The sequence below is a fragment of the Simochromis diagramma genome, unplaced genomic scaffold (genome assembly GCF_900408965.1).
Source record: "Simochromis diagramma unplaced genomic scaffold, fSimDia1.1 OVJJ01000304.1, whole genome shotgun sequence".
NCBI classification, from domain to species: Eukaryota; Metazoa; Chordata; class Actinopteri; order Cichliformes; family Cichlidae; genus Simochromis; species Simochromis diagramma.
In genome coordinates, this window is record NW_024387030.1 from 18,100,268 (window position 1) to 18,123,480 (window position 23,213).

General features: G+C 40.7%; 1 protein-coding gene across 3 annotated transcripts in view; it reads left to right on the forward strand.

The window, feature by feature from the left end:
* Window positions 1-23,213, forward strand: part of LOC120739619 (tumor necrosis factor alpha-induced protein 2-like) — a 132,152-nt gene that overhangs the window by 23,086 nt on the left and 85,853 nt on the right. For 2 of the 3 annotated variants that reach the window (XM_040041432.1, XM_040041433.1), the window contains exons 12-16: window positions 1,878-1,988; window positions 2,598-2,708; window positions 4,089-4,199; window positions 4,573-4,653; window positions 5,130-5,760. In XM_040041432.1, coding sequence (XP_039897366.1) covers window positions 1,878-1,988; window positions 2,598-2,708; window positions 4,089-4,199; window positions 4,573-4,653; window positions 5,130-5,760 — 1,045 coding nt within the window. Of the gene's footprint in view, window positions 1-1,877; window positions 1,989-2,597; window positions 2,709-4,088; window positions 4,200-4,572; window positions 4,654-5,129; window positions 5,761-7,758; window positions 7,871-8,013; window positions 8,137-9,388; window positions 9,481-9,580; window positions 9,674-9,775; window positions 9,900-10,001; window positions 10,122-10,243; window positions 10,400-11,106; window positions 11,229-12,262; window positions 14,030-23,213 lie in introns of those variants that run through there. The other variant, XM_040041431.1, reaches the window with a different exon arrangement.

The following is a 23,213-nucleotide window of genomic DNA, read 5'->3' on the forward strand; positions in this document are numbered from 1 at the left end:
GAAGATCGACGGCACAATCGTACGGGCGGTGCGGGGGAAGGGACCGCGCACGATCCTTACAAAAAACATCCCGCAGATCATGATAAACCCGCGGAACCATCGAGAGGCCCGGGGCGTCCGACGGCGAGGCCGTGGGCGGGAGCGGAACGGGGGAAGCCGCAGCCCGGAGGCAGTTCATGTGGCAGGCCACACTCCAAGCCAGTACGGCACCCTTCTCCCAGTCGATATGCGGGTTGTGGAGAACAAGCCAGGGGTGACCCAGAACCAGCGGAGTGAGAGGAGCCTTAAACGAAAAAAAACAAATCCTTTCTGTGTGATTGCCCGAGAGAGATAATGAAAGGAATTCAGAAACATGAGTGATGTCAGGCAGGCGCTGACCCGATAGTGCGTGAACGCGGAGAGGGCGTGACAGAGGCTCCAAGGCGATGTTCAGTTTGGCGGCGAGTGAGGTGTCAATAAAGTTCTGCTCAGCCCCAGAGTCAATGAGAACGGAGAGAGAATGAGAAACAGTCCGAACACGCAGTGTAGCCGGCAAAAGAAGTCTGAGGAGAGGGCTTTCACTCGACAGATCGCCCACCAGCACCCTCACGATCACTGGTGAGCGCGCCCTTTTGCCAGCGTTGGGCAGGAGGAGACAGAGTGGCCTTTACGGCTGCAATAAACGCACTCACCGGAGGCAAGGCGGCGCTGGCGCTCCGCGGGCGACAGCCGTGAGCGCCCAAGCTGCATGGGTTCTTCCCCATCCCCGGTGTCGGCGTCACACGACCCATGGGCAGCAGTAGAGGTCCCACAAAAATCCACCGGGGCATGCCCCGAACGCGCGCGCGCGCTCCGATGTGTGCGCGCCTGATCGTCCACCCGCATACACAAAGCCAAAAGCGCATCTAGGGAGGAAGGCAGTTCACGGAGCATCAGTTCATTCCTTATTTCCTCATTAATATTAGTGAGCAATGCACTTTTAAGGGCCTCTTCCCCCCATTTCGCCTGTTCAGCCAAGGTAGAAAAGTCAATAGAAAAATCAGCCATGCTGCGTTTACCTTGTTTAAGCGCAAGCAAGCGCTGGCCGGCGGTGGCAGTTGTGGCTTTCCTGTCAAACACACCTTTAAACTTAGTAAGAAAGTCAGAAAAGGTGAGGCAGAAGAGAAGGAAAGTCACCAACTAATCACAAATCACGAATTATGAAGCACAAGTCCACAGGAGCTGTGAGAACACTAACGTCAGTAGTACAATCATCCAGCGACGAGAGGATCTGTGTTCCAGCCTCAAATTGTGCTCCCGGTGATGACAGGTGATTGTTGTCAGGTGTGTGTGTGGGCCAAGGGCGGGAGCCCACAGTGAGCTCCGCCCAGGCAGAGAGGGAGAGAACAGAAACAGCAAATGTAGCCTTGTGGGGCTGACCGGGCAGGCACGGAGACCATGACATGCCAGCCACACACACCAACAACCACCACATCAGTACTCAGTTCATTCCTCTTAAGCAGGTGAGGCGTAATTGCTGATGCAGCTCCAGCGTGTCAGCCTCCCTGCAGTGGCGCCACAGACCACGCCCTGCCACAAGTAAATTTGAATCCATCCAAGTAGTAATGACAGAGAAGCATTGATTGTTAACGTTGTTGGGTCTGATGTAAAAGTAAAACTGTTTGTCATCAGCATAGCAGTGGTAGGAAAGTCCATTAAAACAATGAAGTAGATGGCCCATTAAGATTATACAATCATAAAAGAACAAACTAAAATGTTCTCTGCAGTGGTCATTATAGTGGACAACAAAACAGCACTGCTGATGCTTGTCTGTGCAAAGTGGAGAAAACAAAAGACCAGAAATCGTGTCTGCAGTCTGTCATTAAAACTACATTAAACTGTGTGCTTTGCTTTTTTAGATCCCAGCATGCCGAGGTTTGATAATACATTTAATAGACTGAGAGAGTCCTTTCCTTGGAGACGGAAAAAGGAAGTGGATACACTCCCCTCTGAAGACTTGGCGGAAAAAGGTAGGAAGTACAAATACTTTTTAGTGTATTTATTTTTAATTTGCAGTGCTTTAATTATTCCTTTTAACATTTTGCTTTTACTTTTTAATGCTTTTAGTGTAAATATATCTCCTTTCTACTCCTTACATTTTCAAAACAGACTTGCTAGGTGCAATACATTTGATGTGCGTTTTTATTTCCTGTCATTGTGCATCTTTAAACATCAAACTGATGCCAAATTTCAACCTCATTGGGCAGAACAATAACACATAAAAGACAATCTTATTAGAGTGTCCATCGCCAATCTTTATTGCATACAAATCACACTTAGTGGGTAAAGTGACCCCAAACAATCCAAAACAGCATTTTTGGTGCAGATGTTCATGACTAATAGTTGTGGTACTTCAGGATCTAGTTAGCGCTACAGACACAAATGAGCATCAAGCAAACAGTTTCTGAGAAGTTCATCACACAATGTGTGAGCACAAGCCAGTGTACTGCAGGTCCCAGCCCAAGAAAACTGGAGAGAGTTGCATCAGGAAGGTCATCTGGCATCAAATCTTTGCCAAATCAACCTGTTATAAGAAAATTCTGCTGTTACCAGCAGTGCTCTGCTTTACTCTCTGTCAGGTCTTGGCGACGACTCTTCAGCCACCTGTCTGGAGAATGAAGAGAAAAAGGAGGATGAAGAGTCAGATGTTTCTTCTCTCAAATCCAAACCACCGACACCATCAAAGACAGGTATTAACTTTAATACTAGATCAATGATCCTATATACCGGCAATATTTAAATATTAAACTTCTACTAACATTTTTTAGTATTTATCTCAACATAGTCTTTGTTGACTAGAGTTTGAAAATGTATGAACAAAGTATGTGGACATTAAGTTTCTCATGCTAAACCATGGGCACTAATCTGCTGCTGGAAAAGCCTCCACCTCTGGTTCAAGGCTTTCCATCAGATTGTTGCATCTGGGTGCAAACTGCAGGTACGAGTGCATTTTTGAAGACCACAGTTGATTTTGAGTGACAAGGCCTGATTGTGTTTATTCATTCCAAAGATGTTGTGATCAGGTCTCTGTACATGCTAGCCAGGTTGTTTTGTCAAGAGCTGCTCCAGGCTCAGGAATGAACCTTTTAAATCAAATAACAGAGTTAGCAGACCTGATTGAGTGAGGAAGGCTGTTCCACAGTTTGGGTGCAACAACCTCAAAATCACAATCACCTCTGGTTTTATAATCGAGCGAGGGACAGTAAGAAGGCCCTGGTTAGGGGATCGGAAAGGTCACATGCAGTGATCAGGTTTCAGAAGCTCTGCTGTATAAGCAGTGGCCTGTCCATGCAGAGGATTATCTGTTAGTAATGGAATTTTGCAATATTCCTGAAGTGAAGGAAACAAGTTTGGGTGAGCTTTGAGATGTGAATTTCAAAATTCAGGTGTTGGTCAAAAATTATACCAAGGTTTTTAGTTTTAGAAGGGGCCGATGTACTGACTTATCTCCTTAGAGAAACTGGCTGGGCTAAGTACTAGAACCTCAGCTTTACTGAAATTGCGATGAAGTAATGTAACAGATGCATGGCAGACCCGACCACATATTGCACACCTTTAACAGTTTTTTCTTAATTACGGTTGTTGTAACTACACACACGGCTGCAGCTTTTCAGCTGCCAGCCACACACACCAACAACCACCACATCAGTACTCAGTTCATCCCTCTTAAGCAGGTGAGGCGTAATTGCTGATGCAGCTCCAGCGTGTCAGCCTCCCTGCAGCGGCGCCACAGACCACGCCCTGCCACAAGTAAATTTGAATCCATCCAAGTAGTAATGACAGAGAATCATTGATTGTTAACGTTGTTGGGTCTGATGTAAAAGTAAAACTGTTTGTCATCAGCATAGCAGTGGTAGGAAAGTCCATTAAAACAATGAAGTAGATGGCCCATTAAGATTATACAATCATAAAAGAACAAACTAAAATGTTCTCTGCAGTGGTCATTATAGTGGACAACAAAACAGCACTGCTGATGCTTGTCTGTGCAAAGTGGAGAAAACAAAAGACCAGAAATCGTGTCTGCAGTCTGTCATTAAAACTACATTAAACTGTGTGCTTTGCTTTTTTAGATCCCAGTATGCCGAGGTTTGATAATACATTTAATAGACTGAGAGAATCCATTCGTTGGAGACGGAAAAAGGAAGTGGATACACTCCCCTCTGAAGACTTGGCGGAAAAAGGTAGGAAGTACAAATACTTTTTAGTGTATTTATTTTTAATTTGCAGTGCTTTAATTATTCCTTTTAACATTTTGCTTTTACTTTTTAATGCTTTTAGTGTAAATATATCTCCTTTCTACTCCTTACATTTTCAAAACAGACTTGCTAGGTGCAATACATTTGATGTGCGTTTTTATTTCCTGTCATTGTGCACCTTTAAACATCAAGCCGATGCCAAATTTCAACCTCATTAGGCAGAACAATAACACATAAAAGACAATCTTATTAGAGTATCCATTGCCAATCTTTATTGCATACAAATCACAAAAGATTGAAATCATCTCTGCAGTCTGTTAATCAGACTTCATTAAACTGTGTACTTTGTTTGTTTCAGATCCCAACAATACTGCTAAGAGAAAGTTTTCTTTTAAACAGAAAAGGGACGAGGATAAACCCCCCTCGATGGATGAAAAAGGTGGGAAGTATAAATATTTTTTATTTGTTCAACCTCATTTAAATATACTTAATATGAGTTTAATTATAATTATTTTTATTATATTTAATTATGTGTATATAGTACATGTGCAGCATTCATTTCACTGTTTAGAAAGATTTGTTTCAATGTTTTGATCAGTTTTCTTTTCCAAAAAAATGAAAATAAAATTAATTTGGGAACATTGGACATACATCAAAATGGATATGTATTTAAATAGTTATAAAGGTCAGAGGTCCAAAAATCCAGTCGGAAACATGTTATAAATAAAAGTGTTTTCCACAGTAAAATTGTGGAACGAAAAAATAATAATTGCCATAAACTCTTCTTCTGACCTGTTTCATATTTAGGACTGAAAACTTGAGAAAGTATCAAAGCAGTTTAACAGAGCCTGGATGATTCATCTATAAAATAGTGCTGATAATTTAAAAAGATTTGTCTTTGTTATTGTCCACCAGTGACTTCTACTTTTGAGGAATACCTTGAAACGCAAGCCTTTTGTGAAGCCACTCAGCAACTGATAGACAGGGAGAAACATCTGTTTTGGGAGACAGCGGAGGCCAATAAGGAAGCGGTAGAAAAGCTTGCTGCAGACCATAAAGCCCTTGAAGAGCTTGTATGGCACATTCTGCAGCAGAGCTTTTCTCTCAGCACTGAGGAAGCATCAGCGTCTGCTCTGAAGTCTGCAGTGAAAGCCATCAACCTTGAGGAAGAGCAGGACCAGCTGTGGAAACAAAATCCTCAAACTCCACCGGCCTGGAGGCCCAGCGAGTGGAAGAAGCACCATGACGAAGTCGTTCAAAAATTAGTAAATGGGCGTATGGATAATCCATCGAGCCCCACTGGTGACCAGGTGAACCAGTCAACTATCCAGGCAACTATCCAGTCCATGAGCAAACAGCTGAAGGAGGACCTGCAGTGGGTGGTGGAGGTTGTGAACAACTGCTACCCACCAGAGATGGACATCTGTAACTTTTATGCAAGAGAGTACCATCAAACTTTCATGGCCAGGCTCAGAAAGATTGTGGGTTCTGTGGATGACAAGGACTGCAGTTTCCTCCTGCAATGGGTGAAGGAATCTTATCCAGAGTAAGCAATTAGTTTTTGTTTGAAGTAGCATATTATTTTTTATGCTGGGATGTCCATAATTTATTCCTGAGTAATAAATACCTGAGCAATTACACATACAGAGTGAATACAAATACATGGACAAATATTTATACACCTGTCTTTTAACTGCAAATTTTTGGTGGCTTTCATCCATCCCATCCATTCTCTTCCGCTTATCTTTGTCAGCATCACCGGGGAGTGGGGGGTGGAGCCTATCCCAGCTACCATAGTGAGGGAGGCAGGGTACATCCTGGACAGGTCGCCAGTCTATCACAGGGCTAACACATAGAGACAGACAACCATTCACACTCACATTCACGCCTATGGGCAATTTTGAATCACCAATTAATCTAACCCCACTAACTGCATGTCTTTGGACTGCGGGAGGAAGCTGAAGTATCCGGAGAGAACCCAGGTAAACATGGGGAGAACATGCAAACTCCACACAGAAAGGCCCTGGCCAGGTAGAAATGAACTCAGGATCTTCTTGCTGTGAGGCAGCAGTGCTAATCACTGTGCCACCATGCTGATTTCAGTACATTAAGCAACCATTTTACATAATTTCCCAAGTATTCTGATTCTGATTCATTTCTGGTGGCTTAATGCGCTATATTAAATTTTGATACTATTGACCATAATATTTTATCACAGCAATTAGAGCATGCTGTTTGTATTAGAGGTACTATGCTGCAGTGGTTTAAATAATATTTATCTAACAGACTTGTTCATGTCAATGTAGAGTTTTCTTCACACATTAAGGTTAATTATGGAGTTCAACAGGGTTCTTAGCTGGGACTAATTTCATTTTAAGGCATAGCATTGTCATTGCTACACAGACACACACCAATTAGTTAAAGAGAAATGCCTTAAAGACATAAAAACATGGATGACCTCTAATTTCCTGCTTCTAAAATCAGATAAAACTGAGGTTATTGTACCCGGCCCTGAAAAGCTTAGAAATAGATATTGACTTTGGATCAATTGGCCTTCAGTAACACTGTGAGGAACCTTGGAGTCATTTTTGACCAAGATATGCCCTTTAATACACATAGATCAGAAACATTCTGTCTTGGACTGATGCTGAAAAACTAATTCCTGCATTTATTACTTCTAGTATGGACTATTCCAATTCATTGTGGTCATGTTGTCCTAAAAACTCCCCGAAAACTTTCTAGTTGATCCAAAAAAGCTTCCGGAGGAGTACCTACAGGGACTAGAAAGAGAGATCATATTTCTTCCATACTGGCTTCTCTTCATCGGCTAACTGTTGAATCCAGAATCAAATTTAAAATCTTTCTTCTCACATTAAAGGTCTTCAATAATCAGATCTCATCTACTCTTAAAGACGTCTTAGTACCATATCACAGCAATAGAGCACTTAGTAGAAAGCCTTCAGCTTTCAGGCTCTTCTTCTGTGGAACCAGCTCCCAGTTGGGAATCAGAAGACAGCCACCCTACTTTTAAGATGAGGCTTAAATCTTTCATTTTTGACAAAGCATATAGGGCTAGATCAGATGACCTTGAATCATCCCTTAGTTATGCTGCAGTAGGTCTAGGCTGCTGGGGCCTTCCCCATGAGTTTCTTTTGCACTCACCTCTTTTCACTTTCCGCGTGTTTTTAAACCACTCTGCATTTAATCATGAGTTATTATTAATCTCCACCTCTCTTCCACAACATCTGATCCTGTCTTTCTCTCCGCACCCTCAAGTGGTCATAGCAGATGGCCGCCCCTCCCAGAACCTTGTCTTCCTGTAAATAGGGAGTTTTTCCTTCCTACTGTTTGATCATACAGGGTCGTTTCATTGTTGCAGTTTTCTCTGTGTTATTGTAGTGTCTTATCTTACAATATAAAGTGCTTTGAGGCAACTGATGTAGTGATTTGGCGCTATATAAGTAGAACTAAAGTGAATTAAACTGAAATAACAAATGACGTGTAGACTAAATACAACTTGGGCTGTATCTGCTCTGTGTACCAGAATCCTTGAAAAATCTGAGCTGGCCAGTAATATCAATACTGAAGCGCTGGGAAACCTGCTTCCTGACGAGTTACTGAAACCTCTGGAGGAGCAGTACCTCAGCAAACAAAAGGTAACAAAGGATTTGTTGTCATACGTTTAATTTGCTTTGCACGTTTTTAGAATGCTGTTCAAAAAAAGATATAGTTTGTTTTATTATAGCTCATAGAATATTGTAGATATAATAGTGACAACGGTGTGTTGTTGTGTGTTTAGAGTGACCTGATGATTTTTATTGACCGAGTATTGGATGAAGCAAAGAAAGAGTGGGATCAAGGAAAAGAGCTGACAAGAGATGATGGTTGCTACACCAGTCCCGTGGCCTATGATGTCATCCAGGTAGAGTTGCTGCAACAACTTGATATAAAAGAGGCTGAAATCAATACTTTTATAAAGCTTGAATAAAGATGTATCAACACAAAATGAAAGGAATCACTTGTGTTGGCTAACTTCAAGGGTCCTTATAGTGAGTTTTGCATTTTGTTTACTTCTTGTGATGGTTTGCTGTGTGGCAGGCAGGATGAAGGTCCCAAATACAGGACTCACGAAACGAAAGATTTAACTAAAGGAGGCCGGCTTATTGTGCAGTTAAAAACTAAGCACATGAAACTCAGACTGGAAAACCAAAAAAACTAGAAACTATGCCAGAAATGGAGAACTAAGATTTAATCAGGAACACAGGATAACACAGAGAGGGTAGTTAATGACACGACTACGGACAGAGGAAAACACAGGGCTTAAATACACCAGGGAGTAACGAGGGAAAGGGAAACAGGAGGAAAACAGCTAATCTGGCATAACGAGATGGACAGGAAGCAAAATTAAAAACATTAACAAAGGAAGCAAGACTGTCAAAGTAAAACAGGAAACAGGACACAGACACAGAGACGCGGACTTGACAAGAAGACACGGCTGACAGGGGAGATGCTAGACAGGAAACTAGACAAGGGACGTGTAACACATGGGAGACATGGAGGCAAAACCAAAGAACTAGAAAACTCCAAAAGATATAACCAGAACTTAACTGAAACAAAGCATATTCATAACCCTAAACATAAACACTGAGTCACCAGACTCTGGACCATGATATTTCTAATTGTTGACCATAATGAGAGGCTTTGAATAAATTGCTATATCAGAACTGTGCAATAAAAAAACTGTTGTGGTGAAATATTAACAGAACATTGTTTTGATCGTAGGAGAACAAAATGTGCAGACTGACATTTACTCTGTTATTCACTTTAAAACTTTCCAAAGAAGTGCTGACAAATATTTTCCAGCCTGCTGCACATATTAACCAAACTGAAAAAGACTTTGAGAAACTTTGAGAAAAAGATTAACAAAGAAAGAAAGGACCGTCATTATTGTTTGGGTCGTTTGTAGAAACGTATTTACTGTCAGATCAGAGTCACAGTTTCAAACCCTCCCATGGTTCTGTAGTTTAATCACTTGGGTTTGTCACTAACATTGTAAAGCACTGGGTTTGGTTCCTGGTGTTTATCTGGATCTGAAAATGATGGAAGTGCATTGCTGTGTAAAGTGCTTTGGGTACTTAAAACTGCCACTGATTTGTCAATCCATTTGTCTTCAGTTTATCTACGGCATCGTGACATCAGCGCACAAAATTGTAGACGGACACAAGGCCCAGAAAATAACATCCAACCTGACAGACTTCATGCAGAGGTAACAAGGCTTCACAAGGCTGTCTTTGAAAATACATTTTAGTTTTACGTTTGGTAATAACAAGATGATAGAAGTGAAAACTGTTTTTAATCTTCTGCAGGTATCAAAAATTTCATGAAGACGTCATTAAGCAGAACAAACCGCACAGCAAAGCTCTTATAAAGGCAAACCTCAGCTGTGTCGAACAGTTCAGGTATGTTTCTGATCCAGTTAGATGGAAATTCAGATTTTAACTTCATCATAACAGGCGAATACGTCACTGTGAGCTAATGTGTCCTGTGTGGTCTGTCTAAAGGGACTTCTTTGAGAAGCACGATCTGTTCCCAGAGGATGTGCGGGAAAACTGTTTGCAGGTCCTGACTGAGATGAAACAGTCTGCCCACACTTATTTATTAACTCCTGTGCACAAGATCCTCAAAGTAAGTTCTTTACAACTGCAGATATCAATAATCCTCAGGATTAAATCCTAACATGTTTTAATCAAAGATTTTAAAAAACTGTGTTATTTGTTCGTCACACAGCCACACTACCAGAAGGTGGGAACCAGTGACTGGCTGAAGAAGAACACGTTTGAGAAGCTGCTGAACAGCACTGAAGACGAGCTTCAAGAACTTCAGGGTTCGAGTCAGTCCTCTTACCAGGTAAAAGGAGGAAACTTTATAATGGATTATAATTATAATGGCCATTATTGCCTTCATTGTCAACTTTTTAGTAAAAGGATTATGATGCGCTCTGATTACTTATATACTTGGGCTAAATTCAGGAGCTGATTGTTCGGCTTCACCAGGAAGTGACAGTAGAATATGTCCAGAGGCTCCTGAAAGGAGAGGTAAAACTGAAGGACAGCAATCAGCAGCAGAAGGCTTACGAGACTGTGCAAGAAAATGGAGAGAAACTGCACGAGCTGTTTGCCAGAATGGTGAGACTCACCTTCACTGCACACTTTAGCTGAGACATGAATAAAACCCAAAAGTGATCAGATTTCTGCTGAGCTGTGGGAAAAAATAAGTATAAGAATAAGAATCAGCTCAATTTCACATTTATTTGGTTTGGAAGTTTTGATTAAAAGTTCTATAAAATTGAAACAAAAAAGAGCAGCTGACTAAAATGTGATCCTCCAAACCTGGATATAGATGAAATACACTCAATGGAAAACCAATGGACTCATTCCTGAAAAACAAAAGTGTGACCCATAGAAAATGATGGACCACTTTTTTCCCCACTTTTTTCCCCACTTGCTGTATATTGTTAAAAAAGATTTTTACATTACACATTTGTATCTGTAGCATATAAATTAATATTTTATACATAGATTTTACATGGAGCAAAACATGGTAGAAATGAAGAAAAACCCTCCACTTAAGGACAACTGGACTGCAGTTACAAATGTATCAAATATCTGAACATTAGTTGATGACTACGTGGTGCATAAATAAAGACAATATTCATGAAACTGAAAGAACGTATCAAATACATCATCGATCTTGGGAAACCCCAGTGTAATAACTCCAGTTATGTTGAACTCCAGTGCAGTAGCTCCAGAATGAAAAACATCATTATTGCTATATTGATTACAGTTTCGGGAAACTTGCAGACTAAACTGACGTCACTGATTTGTCTTCACAGGGATCCAAACAAGACTGGTTAAAGGAAATCCTGACCAAGATTGCAGAAGTGCTAAAACTCCAAGATATTCCTGCCATACAGATGCAAATCGTTTCACTGGGATCTGCTTATCCCGACCTCAGGTAACTTTTGAACTGAATCAGACATTATTTACTTGATACAAAAACAACTGCACTTTTTATCGATAGGTGAGGAGGAACAGCAAGTAGACTGAGCCAAACATCTCATTGGTTTCAGATGTTTCTTGTCAGCAGGATGAGCGACATTCATGGAAACTAATATGAGAAACGGAAAGCTAAATAAAACATGCAGGCCTGAGAGAAGCAGCAGCAGCTGTGTGTAGATGAAGTCAATAATGCTGTTAATTAGAGTGAAAGGAGAGATTTCTTCCAAATGTGGCACCGGAAAACAAACTGTCTCGTTCTTGTCTTATTTCTAACCTTAAAGGAAAAGGAGAAAGAGAATCAGGGGACATAATCACTGCTGTTGATAGCACTCACATAAAGACTGACTGTGTGTCTGAAAGCATCAGCACCACGGAAGTGTGTGATTTCATGGGGAGTTATTTGATAAAACTAGTGGAAACTTGGAGATTAATGTAAATCTAGGCACATATCAGTGTCACCAATAGGAGTTCCATCTATTGTTGCATTTAAAACAGAAATTGACACATTTTCCAATAGTTGGTGTGGTGATGTGACAGCTGTTAATGTTTGCAGGAAGGATGTGTGTCAGGGGCAGGAAACCGGTTACACACAGAAAAAGATAACAGGTTCAATAATACAGATCAGCAAATCAGCTGTTTGATTTGAGACCTGCAGTCTTGAACTACAAGTTTAAAGAAATGATTGAACTTGTAAGCCTTGTGTTGAAAGTTTAAAAAAAATGTTGCAGAATCTTTTTTTTTACTTATTAACATTGTTAATATCATGTGGCATTAATGGGGTGATTTTGCACATTCATGTAATCTAAGGTAGGCTGAAACATCATCATCATCATTTGTTTGCATCTTACTGTCATATATGACTTTCTTCACCTGACAGTTTTGTTTCTCAGTATCTCATTTTGTAATGACAAACAGCATATAAACATAATCTTAAAATACTTGGCATGACATCTTTTTTTTTTAACATTTTCTTCTTTCTGTCACCAACAGTGAAAAACATCTTTCAGCTCTGCTTAAACTCAAAGCAAACCTCTCCAAAGTCGACAAGAAAACTATCAAAACCACAGTGCTGGACATACTGAAAGAAAGCCATACTAATGCTGAAACCCGGGCGTTTTTCTCCAAAGTTGAAGTGACGGGCAGTTGATTTGCTTTTCAGAATATCACTGACTGAGAGTTGGGTTGCAGAGCATCGTGTATTATATTGTTTGGTAGATAAGATGAGTTGAAGTGTTTTCAGTCTGTCTGTAAAGATGTTCAAAGTGAATGCCATGGGTAATTTCCCATGTTTTTGTCTTGTTGTCTGTTAGTGTTTGACACAGTGAGTATCAGGGTTTTTTTTTTTTTCATTTAGTCATTTTTCATTTTTGGATGACCATCACTTATGTGGAATCACTTCCTCCTTGGACCTCAGACACTGTTATTCCATTTTCTACAATCAAACTTTCTCCTAAATTCTTGTCTTAGAGCTGCAGGCTTCTCTCTTAAAACATCGTCACCACGTGCTCTGCTTCACTTGGAGGCAAACATAGTTTTGTACACAGAGAAATGGGGGTGAGGAAATGTGCATGTTGGTTCCGAATGCTTTTGATTTACTAACATACAAACTGTGGTGATAACAAAATAGGCTGGCACGCAACGTTTCGCAAATTTAACAGTAATTTTTCTGTGTGGACTACTTGTGTATTAGTGTATAAGTCCGTGTATTAGTAAATGAGGCTCATTGTCTGCACCATGTTTCACAGATGATGCAGTAGTGAAAAGTTTTTCTCTCCTTCTTCTGACTTTCCCATGTTTCTGATACAAGTTAATCTTAGGTTTCATCTTTTCAAAGATGGCTTTTCGAAACCTGTGCGAGGTCTTTTAGATGTTTTCTGGCAAATCTAATCTGACCTTCTTGTTCTTCAGTGTAACCTCATGTTTGCACCTTGGTGTAAACATTGTTGTATACTGCTGAAATAATAGAAACCAAGTCTTGTAACAACATGGATAAATAATACTCGGAAGCGCTGGAATATTGTTTCACATGTAACCTTTAGGTAAATAGTGAGGTTTTCATGTTGATATTATCCAATAGTTTTGTAAGAATAGAACAGAATACTTTATGGTACTGCTTTTAAAAAATGTACACATCCACTGGAAGAAGTCAGAATTTCTGCAGTGATTTATGTTTGTTTCTTGGTTTGTGGAAGTTAGTATAGAATAATTCTTTATTCTTGCATATGTACCAGAAGATAAATGGCAATATCGTGTTTACAGTGAAGTAGTAAAACACACTGTTTAAAAATATTACCTTTGTCCTCTCATGTTTGTTGCGTTTGACATCAGACAAAGAAAAATGACACATTTCACATCAAATAAATAACATTACATGTTTGTTATTTTGTACAGGAAACCAGACATAACTGTGAAAGTCAATTAATTTCTCAGGTAAATCTATTTCTATGTGTATTATTATTATCATTATTATGTGTTTTGTATAAGTTGATTCAAATGTTTGGATTTTTTTTTTCACTTTTTGTGATTGTAGCTAAGAAAATGTAAACATTGTGTAACTGAAATTCATATTTTATAATACCAATAAAAAGCCACTATATCCACTAAGCACTATCAGCCTAATCCACTCACATTTGGTCATTTATTTGGACTGGAAATGTTTTCTTTTATTGAAGCAAATATCTGTAATGATGTGCATAAAACAGCACTTGGAAACAAATCTCAAATATTTCTATCATCTTATTTAAAAAAGACAATTCAACTTTTTTCCCCCAAAAAGGTATGGACAAAGACTCAACCCCTGCACACACAACTACAGCACACAACCCCCTCTAGTGGACATACATGTCCTGATGTCACGTTGGATTTGGTTTTATTACAACTTTTGTTTATTTACCTAACATAGAAACCGAAACAACAACATGAGAGCTTGCTTCTTCACCTCTATAGTATACATTTGTCCAGGGCTGGACTGGGACAAGAAAAATCAGCCCGGGCATTTTGGCTAGTGACCGGCCCACCAGGTATCATAGGAAGAGCCATAAAGTCTTTGAATGAAAACGAACGCTGTTGTGACAGTGATGTACAGTCTTGTTCTTATATATGTATGATTTCTATACATTTTACATCAGATAAACATTTTGGTTGTAGGATTCAGATAATTATTTATTAAAAGCCAGACATTTTAAATGAGAATAAGAAAGAAAAGTATTTCTTTGTGCCCCCCTCTCCCTGTTAATGTCCTACCTGGCCCCCTGGCAACACTTTGCTAGACCCGCCCCTGCACAGTTACCAGCTGTCAGCTACATAGAAAAGGATCCTGGTGTTATTTGTCTCTCAGAAACAGTTCATAACTTCCCTTCAACTCATTCATGTCACCTAAAAGGTAAACCTGTTTCTCCATCACCTGTTCAGCTCTGATGATTCAGTAAGGACATCTCCTGGTTTCATCTTCATGTTTCCCTCTCACCAGATATACAAACCGACATCATGACCAGCAGCTTTTACAGCTGTGGCTCCAGCAAACATCAGCTCATACTAGAAATTAATATTAAATAAATTCTAACAACAGCTGATCAAGCTTAAACGTCGACATCCGATGGTTTCCTCTTTCTGGCGCAAAGTGGGCGATAAACAAACGAGAGACTGGACTTGCGAAAGAAAAGCCGATCAGCTGATCATTGATCAGTTTCATGATTGAAGTAGCAACAGGAGAGGGAGGCGGAGAGAATGGGACAAGAAGAGACAGCTGACAGAGTAAAGACGCAGAATAAATCCAGCTTTGTGTCTATGTTTTATTTTTTTTACCGTCTAGCTGAAGTACGGGACAAATCGCGTTCCTTTTCACCATGTCACGTCGTACCATCAGATTATGCCTGTGTGTTTCGGTTCTCCATATTCCATGTTCACTTCATGTTTTGTTTTCGTACCAGCAATAAAGCTGAGGTTTTTGAGTTTCAAGTTAGTGTCTGAGTCCTGCGTTTGGATCCTCCTCTCCGCCTGCCCGCACACAGAGCCCTGACACTTATATGGCTTTCTCAGAGAAAGTAACGTTGCCCATTGTAAATGCGCCCCCATCGCGCGCCCCGGTCACACGCTCTTGCCAACCCTCAACTAAACCGAAAGCAGGTGAAGGGGGAAGAAACTGTGGAAGTTCTATCACCTGTGCGAAACCGGAGGTAAGTACATCTTTTCTCTTTACTGTAACTAGGTACGGTTTGCATACACGGACTGAATATCAATCTTGAAAATAAAACTGCGAGAGAAATCACTCTGCTGTCTCTCTCTCTACACACACACAAACACACACACACATTTGTGTTCAGCGACATCTAATTTCTTATCTCAGCATGTCCTTGAAATATTTAATAAACCAGACAAATTGAAGTTTTGCGAGGCTAAAAATGATCAACAGCAGATAAACAGTATATTTAAAGTCCAGGACCAAAGAGATGAGAGGAAATGTTCCCAAATTTAAAAAAAACAACACGTTGTTCTCTGTTTTTCTACACTATCTTTTCTAATCTATCCGATATCAAATGTTATCTGTAATATAGCTTTAGGATGATCCTGGTGAAAGCCACAATTAATTGGATCTTTATACAGTACTTATACAGGTTTTATTATGTAGGATCTAATTCACTTAATTATTATTTAAATCCAGCGATAGGAAGTAACAAAATACAAATACTTCATTACTTTGAGTATTTATTACTTTTTACTTCTTCCAAACAGACGTGTTACTTAAAATTTAACAAACTTTGTCTTTAAACATTTCTTTTGTATTCGTTCTCACATTTGGGTAGATTATGGAATAACATGTCACAAATGATGGACAAGTCCACTGAGAACCCCAGCAATGACACAGTGTCCACCAAGAGCAACGGATCCATCAAGAGCGATGAGAAGACGTCGACTGATGGTGGCATAAATGTGGGCATGATGGGGAAGTTTAGAAGGAGCCTCTGGCTTCCAACACAACCTCCGTCACCCAGTGAGTACCGTTGAGGTCTTCATAAAATCTGCTTTCAAATGTAAGCACTGATGGCAAGCTAGCCATCAGTGCTTACATTTGATGTGTCTTCTATGTTCAATGCCTAAAATCTTCATTGACATTATGAGTGTTTCCCAGCTTTTTGAGAGTGGGGGTTGCATATATTTCCCTAGAGGACCAGCATGAAAGCCTGTGTGAAGTCATTCCTCTGAGAAGTAGGTGCTATTGTACACACAGTATGTGCAGGTGGAAGGAGAAGTTGTGTGGGAAAAGTGCAGAAAGAGCAAAAAAAGAAATCTATCAAGCTGACAGAAGGCAGGCACCATTACATTTAGAAACTGTAGGTGCAGAAATGTGTCCCCCCTGTCCAAGACATTAACAGTGATGTTTGATTATAGGAGACATGCATTCACAAAGCTCCACCATGGCAGCTCATTCTGTTTACTTTTAAGCGAACAGTATTTTAATTTGTACATATTTATTTAGTTTTGTTTTGTTATTTTTAAGTGTCCTACAGGAAATTTGTAGCGCAGTAAAAATCTGATGAAGATGACAGATTTACTTTGATACAAACATTATGTAGGAGCAGGTAACGGGTAATAGATATTTATCTGTAATAACTGGACATGATTAACTTTAGCTAATTATATAATAGTATATTTCTAAATAAGACTGGGTATTGTCAGTGATTTCTACAAATGCAAGTTTATGATTATTTGTCTTGGTTATGTACTGTCAAAACCTTCTAAACTTTGTAAATTAAAAATATTTCCAAATTATGAACAGATCCTAAAGTAGTTACTTTGTATTCAGCCTGTTGCCATGACATACACAAAGTGAACTAACTTTTTCTCTACAATTAAAAATTCAGTGGGGAAAAAAAGAAAAGCGTTGGACTACACTGTACACCGCTTTAGACCGGTGCATAATAAGCAAGCCAATGAGGCAGAAAATAAAGATTTCTGGTGGGAAGTTGGTCTCAAAGTACACTGAGAAAGATCCACGCTTTGTTTTACATCTCGTTGCTGAATCTGTTTACCTGCTCTTTAACTGTTTGGAGTTTTATCTGTTTTGTGGTTGTTGAAATCAATATTTAAAAAACAGTTCCAGGATTTAATGTATTAATATCAGATTATTTAAATTAAAATCAATTTGAATTTGGAAATTGTTTTTTTAAACCCACCCGTATTTCTAATTAACTAGCAGCTCATTCTCTTTCAAATCATGAAACTTTCTTTAAAGATATAATGCATTTTAGGGTTAACTTGAAAAACATGATATTTGTATGCAAACTGAGATGTCATATTTACCTTGCCAATATATATCATCGCCTATGTACCTTTGTGTTGTCAGTACAAACACTGGCAGTAAGAAACAATGCACACAAGACTAAAAATCATAGTTTCTAAGCTTTTATGTCAATTTCTGACAAATAAACACACATTAAGTTAATATTGAAGATCTCAGTGGATGTAAGGTAAATTTTAATGAATAGTTAACATGACCTCGCTCTACAGCTTCAGAATTCATCCCAAACTTTTGCAGCTACTATGTTTTCAGACAGAATTACGTGCATACATGCACACAAACACTATCAAAGACATAATCTCCTTGGCCGAGGTAGAAAAATCAAACAAAACACAAAAAGACTGATAAACTTGTTGGAACATGTCCGTTTGCTAAATGAAGGAATGCCTGGGTCATACATAAGCAGACAAACTTTCCTCTGGTGCTGGTAAACATACAAAAAAACTCACCTCAGACTTTAAATACAAAAAAATGGAAGATGTAAACACATTGCTCTTTATCCCAGAAATTAATTATTCTATAGTCAAATGTGAAACCATCTTTTGGCCCAAAGTTTGTCATGCAATAGGACAATGATCTCATGCACTGCAGCAAATCCACAACAGAAAGGCGACAATCAATGACTTGAATCATCCCAGAAAAAGTCCAGAGCTTGAATCCTGTGGCAGGACCTGTAGAGAGCATCATTGTAAAGAAGACTGGGGCAAAATTCCTCCACAGTGATGGGGGACGGATAATGTCATACAGGAAAAGCACCAAATCAAAACAACTCCATTTAAGACACATCATAGTGGAACGTAAACACACTACAGCAAAATTTTACCCAGTGTTTAATGTTTCCAATGCTAAGCTTTTCAGCCTCTATCAAAGATACAGTTATACATTTCAGGTATACACATTAGGTAATTAAGGTAATTTACCACAAGTCATTAACTCTAAATCATCATCTGGTCAGAAATGAGGTCAGACTGTTTTTCAAGATTCTGCCGATCAGTTTCACTTTTAGGTGCTGGCGCTGTGCTGCACCAGCCTGTTCTGTTTCCAACATGACTTAAACTTTGCATTCTTCAGTTTGTATAATACAAAGCAATCTCAAAGCCATGGACACACAAACACCCACATAAGGCAAGGCAAGGCAAGTTTATTTATATACCATAATTCAACAACAAGGTGATTCAAAGTGCTTTACAGAGACATTAAAAAACAAAAACAAATAAAAAGCATGATCTAAAATTGATTAAAAATAATAAATAAATAAAAAAAACAATAGATAAAATCAGAACAGTAGATAAAATCAGTAGTTAAATGTAAGTTTTGAAATTTAAGCTTAAAAATGTGGATCTGGTGCTTTATTCAAATGCAGCTGAGAATAGGTGAGTCTTCAACATGGATTTAAATAAACTGAGTGTTTCAGCTGATCTGAGGCTTTCTGGGAGTTTGTTCCACATATATGGAGCATAAAAGCTGAATGCAGCTTCTCCGTGTCTGGTTCTGACTCTGGGAACTGATAAAAGACCGGATCCAGATGACCTGAGGGATCTGGAAGGCTCATACTGGGTCAGGAGGTCACTGATGTATTTTGGTCCTAAACCATTCAGAGCTTTATAGACCAGCATCAGAACTTTAAAGTCTATCCTCTGACGGACAGGCAGCCAGTGTAAAAAGGAAAATAAACTTCAGAGTTGGTTTTGTATCGCTGTGACACGGCAAAGACAAATATATTTTTGAAAGTAGGGACTAAACAGTCAGTTTAACAGAAAATCCAGCTTCTACTAATGTGCTCTTCTTCCCTCTCTGTCAGGTCTGAGTGCTGGTTCTGCATCCATCTCTCCGAAGAGCAACCAGAAAAAATCCAGACCACTAACACGATCAAACACAGGTGAAACTTCTAACTAACTTCTAACTAAATATGCAGAGATCCATACAGCCATCCATCCATCTTCCCCTGCTTATTTGGGCCAGGTTGTGGGGGCAGCAGCCTTAGCAGAGAAGCCCAGACCTCCCTCTCCCCAGCCACCTCCTCTTGCTTGTCCGGGGGTACACCAAGGTGTTCCCAGGCCAGCCGAGAGATAGAGGGGCCTCCTCCCAATCCGACATGTCCAGAACATCTCACCCAGGAGGTGCCCAGGAGACATCCTTGTCAGATGCCCAAACCACCTCAACTGGCTCCTTTTGATGTGGAGGAGCAGCGACTTTACTCTTAGCCCCTCCTGGATGGCTGAATGCTTTACCCTATCTCTAAGGGAGAGGCCAGCCATCCTTTGGAGAAAGCTCATTTGTATCTGCAACCTCGTTCTTTCGGTGACTACCCAAGACTGTTGACCATAAGTGAGGGTGGGGAAGAAGATAAATTGAAAGCGTTGCTTTTTACGCTCAGTTTTCTCTTCACCACAACGGACTGGTACAGCATTTGCATCATTGCAACCACAGCACCAATCTGTCTGCCGATCTCCCACTCCCCTCACTCAGCACCCTGGCATATACTTTCCCAGAAAGGCTGAGGAGTATGATCCCCCTACAGTTGGAGCACACCCTGCAGGACCCAGCCCCTGCTGGCTCCTTGGAATGCTGTCGAAGCTCTGTCTGAGGTGGGAGTTGAAGATCTTGCAGATGGGGGCCTCTTCCAGGCATTCTCAGCTCTCCCTCACTATCCTTGCCCGCCTCCTAATCCATCTCACAGCCAGGATGGTATCAGTGGACAGCTCAACTGGACACTCACCTGAGTGTCCACAACGTATGGCTGCAGATCTAATGATACAATTACAAAATCAGCCTGTGCCTTGGGTGTCCTGGTGCCACGTGCACTTATGGACATCCTTATGTTCAAACATGGTGTTTTTGTGGTTTGTGTTTTGTGGTTTGGCACAGAAGTCCAGTAACAGAACACTGCTTGGGTTCAGATCTGGCAGGCTGTTCCTCCCAATCACGCCTTTCCAGGTGTCACTGTCATTGCCCACATGAGCGTTGAAGTCTCCCAGTAAGAGAACACAGCTGGAACACCCTCATGCACCCTATTCATGAACTCCAGGAAGGCCTGGTACTTTTAACTGTCATTTGGAACACCCTGGCTCCAGAGCGGAGCCCCGGTAACCCTATGCTGGGAATCCATGCTATTCCCTGGATCTTCTTCTTATATGGGTTTTTGAATTTCTCTTTGTCTGGTGCCTCACCCAAGACCAATTTGCCATATGAGACTCTACCAGGGGACAAAAGCCCCCCAACGTTATAGCCCCTGCGATCTCTGGAACACACAAACCCCTCCACCAGAATAGCAATTGATGGAGGGGCACTCAATGGGCACTAATCTGCTGCTGGAAAAGTCCTGCTTCAAGAGCTGCTCAAGGCTCAGGAATGAGCTCTTTGTTATTAAATGCCTGTATTAATTTATATGTGACACTTTGGACTTGCATTTGTTGGCATTTGTTGCCATCCAGGTACAACAAATGCTGGTCCACAGGTGATGTTGAGTGACAAGACCTAGTTCCTTTTACTCATTCCAAAGATGTTGTGGTCAGGCCTCTGTACATGCTAGCCAGGTTGTTTTGTCAAGAGCTGCTTCGGGCTCCGGAATAAACCTTTTAAATCAAATAATAGAGTCAGTAGACCTGATTGAGGGAGGAACTGTTCCACAGTTTGGTTGCAACAACCTCAAAAGTACAATCACCTCTGGTTTAATAATTAAAGTGAGGGACAATTAGAAGACCCGGGTTAGAGGATCGGAAAGGTTGGCTGCAGTGATCAGGTTTCAGAAGCTCTGCTGTATATGCAGTGTCCTGTCCATGCAGAGGATTATGCTAGTAACAGAATTTCGCAATATTCCTGAGGTCAAGGAAACAAATTTGGGTGAGCTTTGAGATATGAGTTTCAAAATTCAGGTGTTGGTCAAAAATTATACCAAGGTTTTTAGTTTTAGAAGTCATTTGTGAAGGGGCCGATGTACTGACTTATCTCCTTAGAGAAACTGCCTGGGCCAAGTACTAGAACCTCAGGTTTACTGAAATTGCGATGAAGTAAATTTGACTACATCTAATTAGTAATGGCAGAGAAGCAGTCACTGCGGCAGGAAAGGCTGTTAAGGTTGTTGGGCTTGACATAAAAGTAAACTGTGTCATCTGCATAGCAATGGTATGAAAATCTATTAAAAAGATTACGTCGATCGCTCAGGGGTGACATATATAAAGGAAACTGGTCCAAGGACTGAGACTTGGGGTGCAGATGAGGACATACGCTGATTCATACAAATTCTGAAGTATCTGTTGGACAAGTATGAAGAAAACCATTTGAGAGCAGTACCAGTAATGCCAACTCAGTTGTGTAGTCTGTTAATAAGAGAAGTATTAATACTATTAAAGGCTGCAGATAAGTCAACCAGGAGTAAAATCAAATGTTGAGCAAGTAAAGCTGCCATCTGTGAAGGTTCTCAGTTATCCAGGTCATTGTAGTCTAAGGAGCTTGGAAAGAAAAGTGTCTGGACTTCCTTAAGTTGAAGACGTTTCACTTCTCATCCGAGAAGCTTCTTCAGTTCTGGGGTCAAATGGTGGAGAGTCCCAGATTTAAGCCCTGTGGGAGTGTCCTCCCAAGAGGGACAATGGACCCCCTAATGATCCTCTAACTAACCACACGAGCCAAGGTGTGAAGATGGATGTAGTTCAAAGTCAGCCAAGGAAATCACTCTATCATGTGATTTCCTGAGGTCGATGACAGAGATGACACAGGATGTGAGTGGGCGTTAAGGTGTCTGGAAATGGATCTCAGGGGGAAAGTGTACATGTAAAGGAAGCTTTTAAAACATGCGGTTCACAGGTCAGCAAAGATGCACAGAAAAGAAGATCAGACACCAACTAGGGAGGCTCTGAAAGACAAACGAAACAACATTGTTGTAGCCGGTGTATCGGAACTCCGGAGAGTCTTCTCCAAGCACGACATCCCAGTGTACTTCAGGCCCAGCAACACACTCAGACAAAAACTGGTTCATCCCAAAGACAAAACTCCTAAACACAAACTTAACAATGTAGTGTATGCTGTAGAGTGTAGCGAGGAATACCCAGACCGCTACACTGGAGAGACCAAACAGCCACTTCATAAACGCATGGCACAACATAGAAGAGCCACCTCAACGGGACAAGACTCGGCTGTCGATCTGCATCTAACGGACAAAGGTCACTCTTTCGAGGATGCCAATGTTCACATTTTGGACAGAGAAGACTGATGGTTTGAAAGAAGAGTGAAAGAAGCCATCTATGTCCACTGTGGCTTCTGTTCTGGACATGATTTCCTTGGCTGACTGTGAACTACACTGCCTCATGGCTTACGACACCAACTGTCTGCCATCTATAATCCAGTTCTGAGATCCCTTCCCAGACGCCTTAATGCCCACTCACATCCTGGGCCATCTGACCTCAGGAAATCACATGATAGGGTGGGGCCAGGTTTCACAATGAGCTCACCCGAAACCTTGGCTGACCCACACCCGTCTTCACACCTTGGCTCATGTGATAAGTTAGAGGCTCATTGAGGGGCGGGGGACCACCACACTCCCACAGGGCTTAAATCTGGGACTCTTCACCATTTGACCCCAGAACTGGAGAAGCTTCTCCAATGAGCAGTGTTGGGACTAACGCGTTATTTTAAGTAACGCGTTAC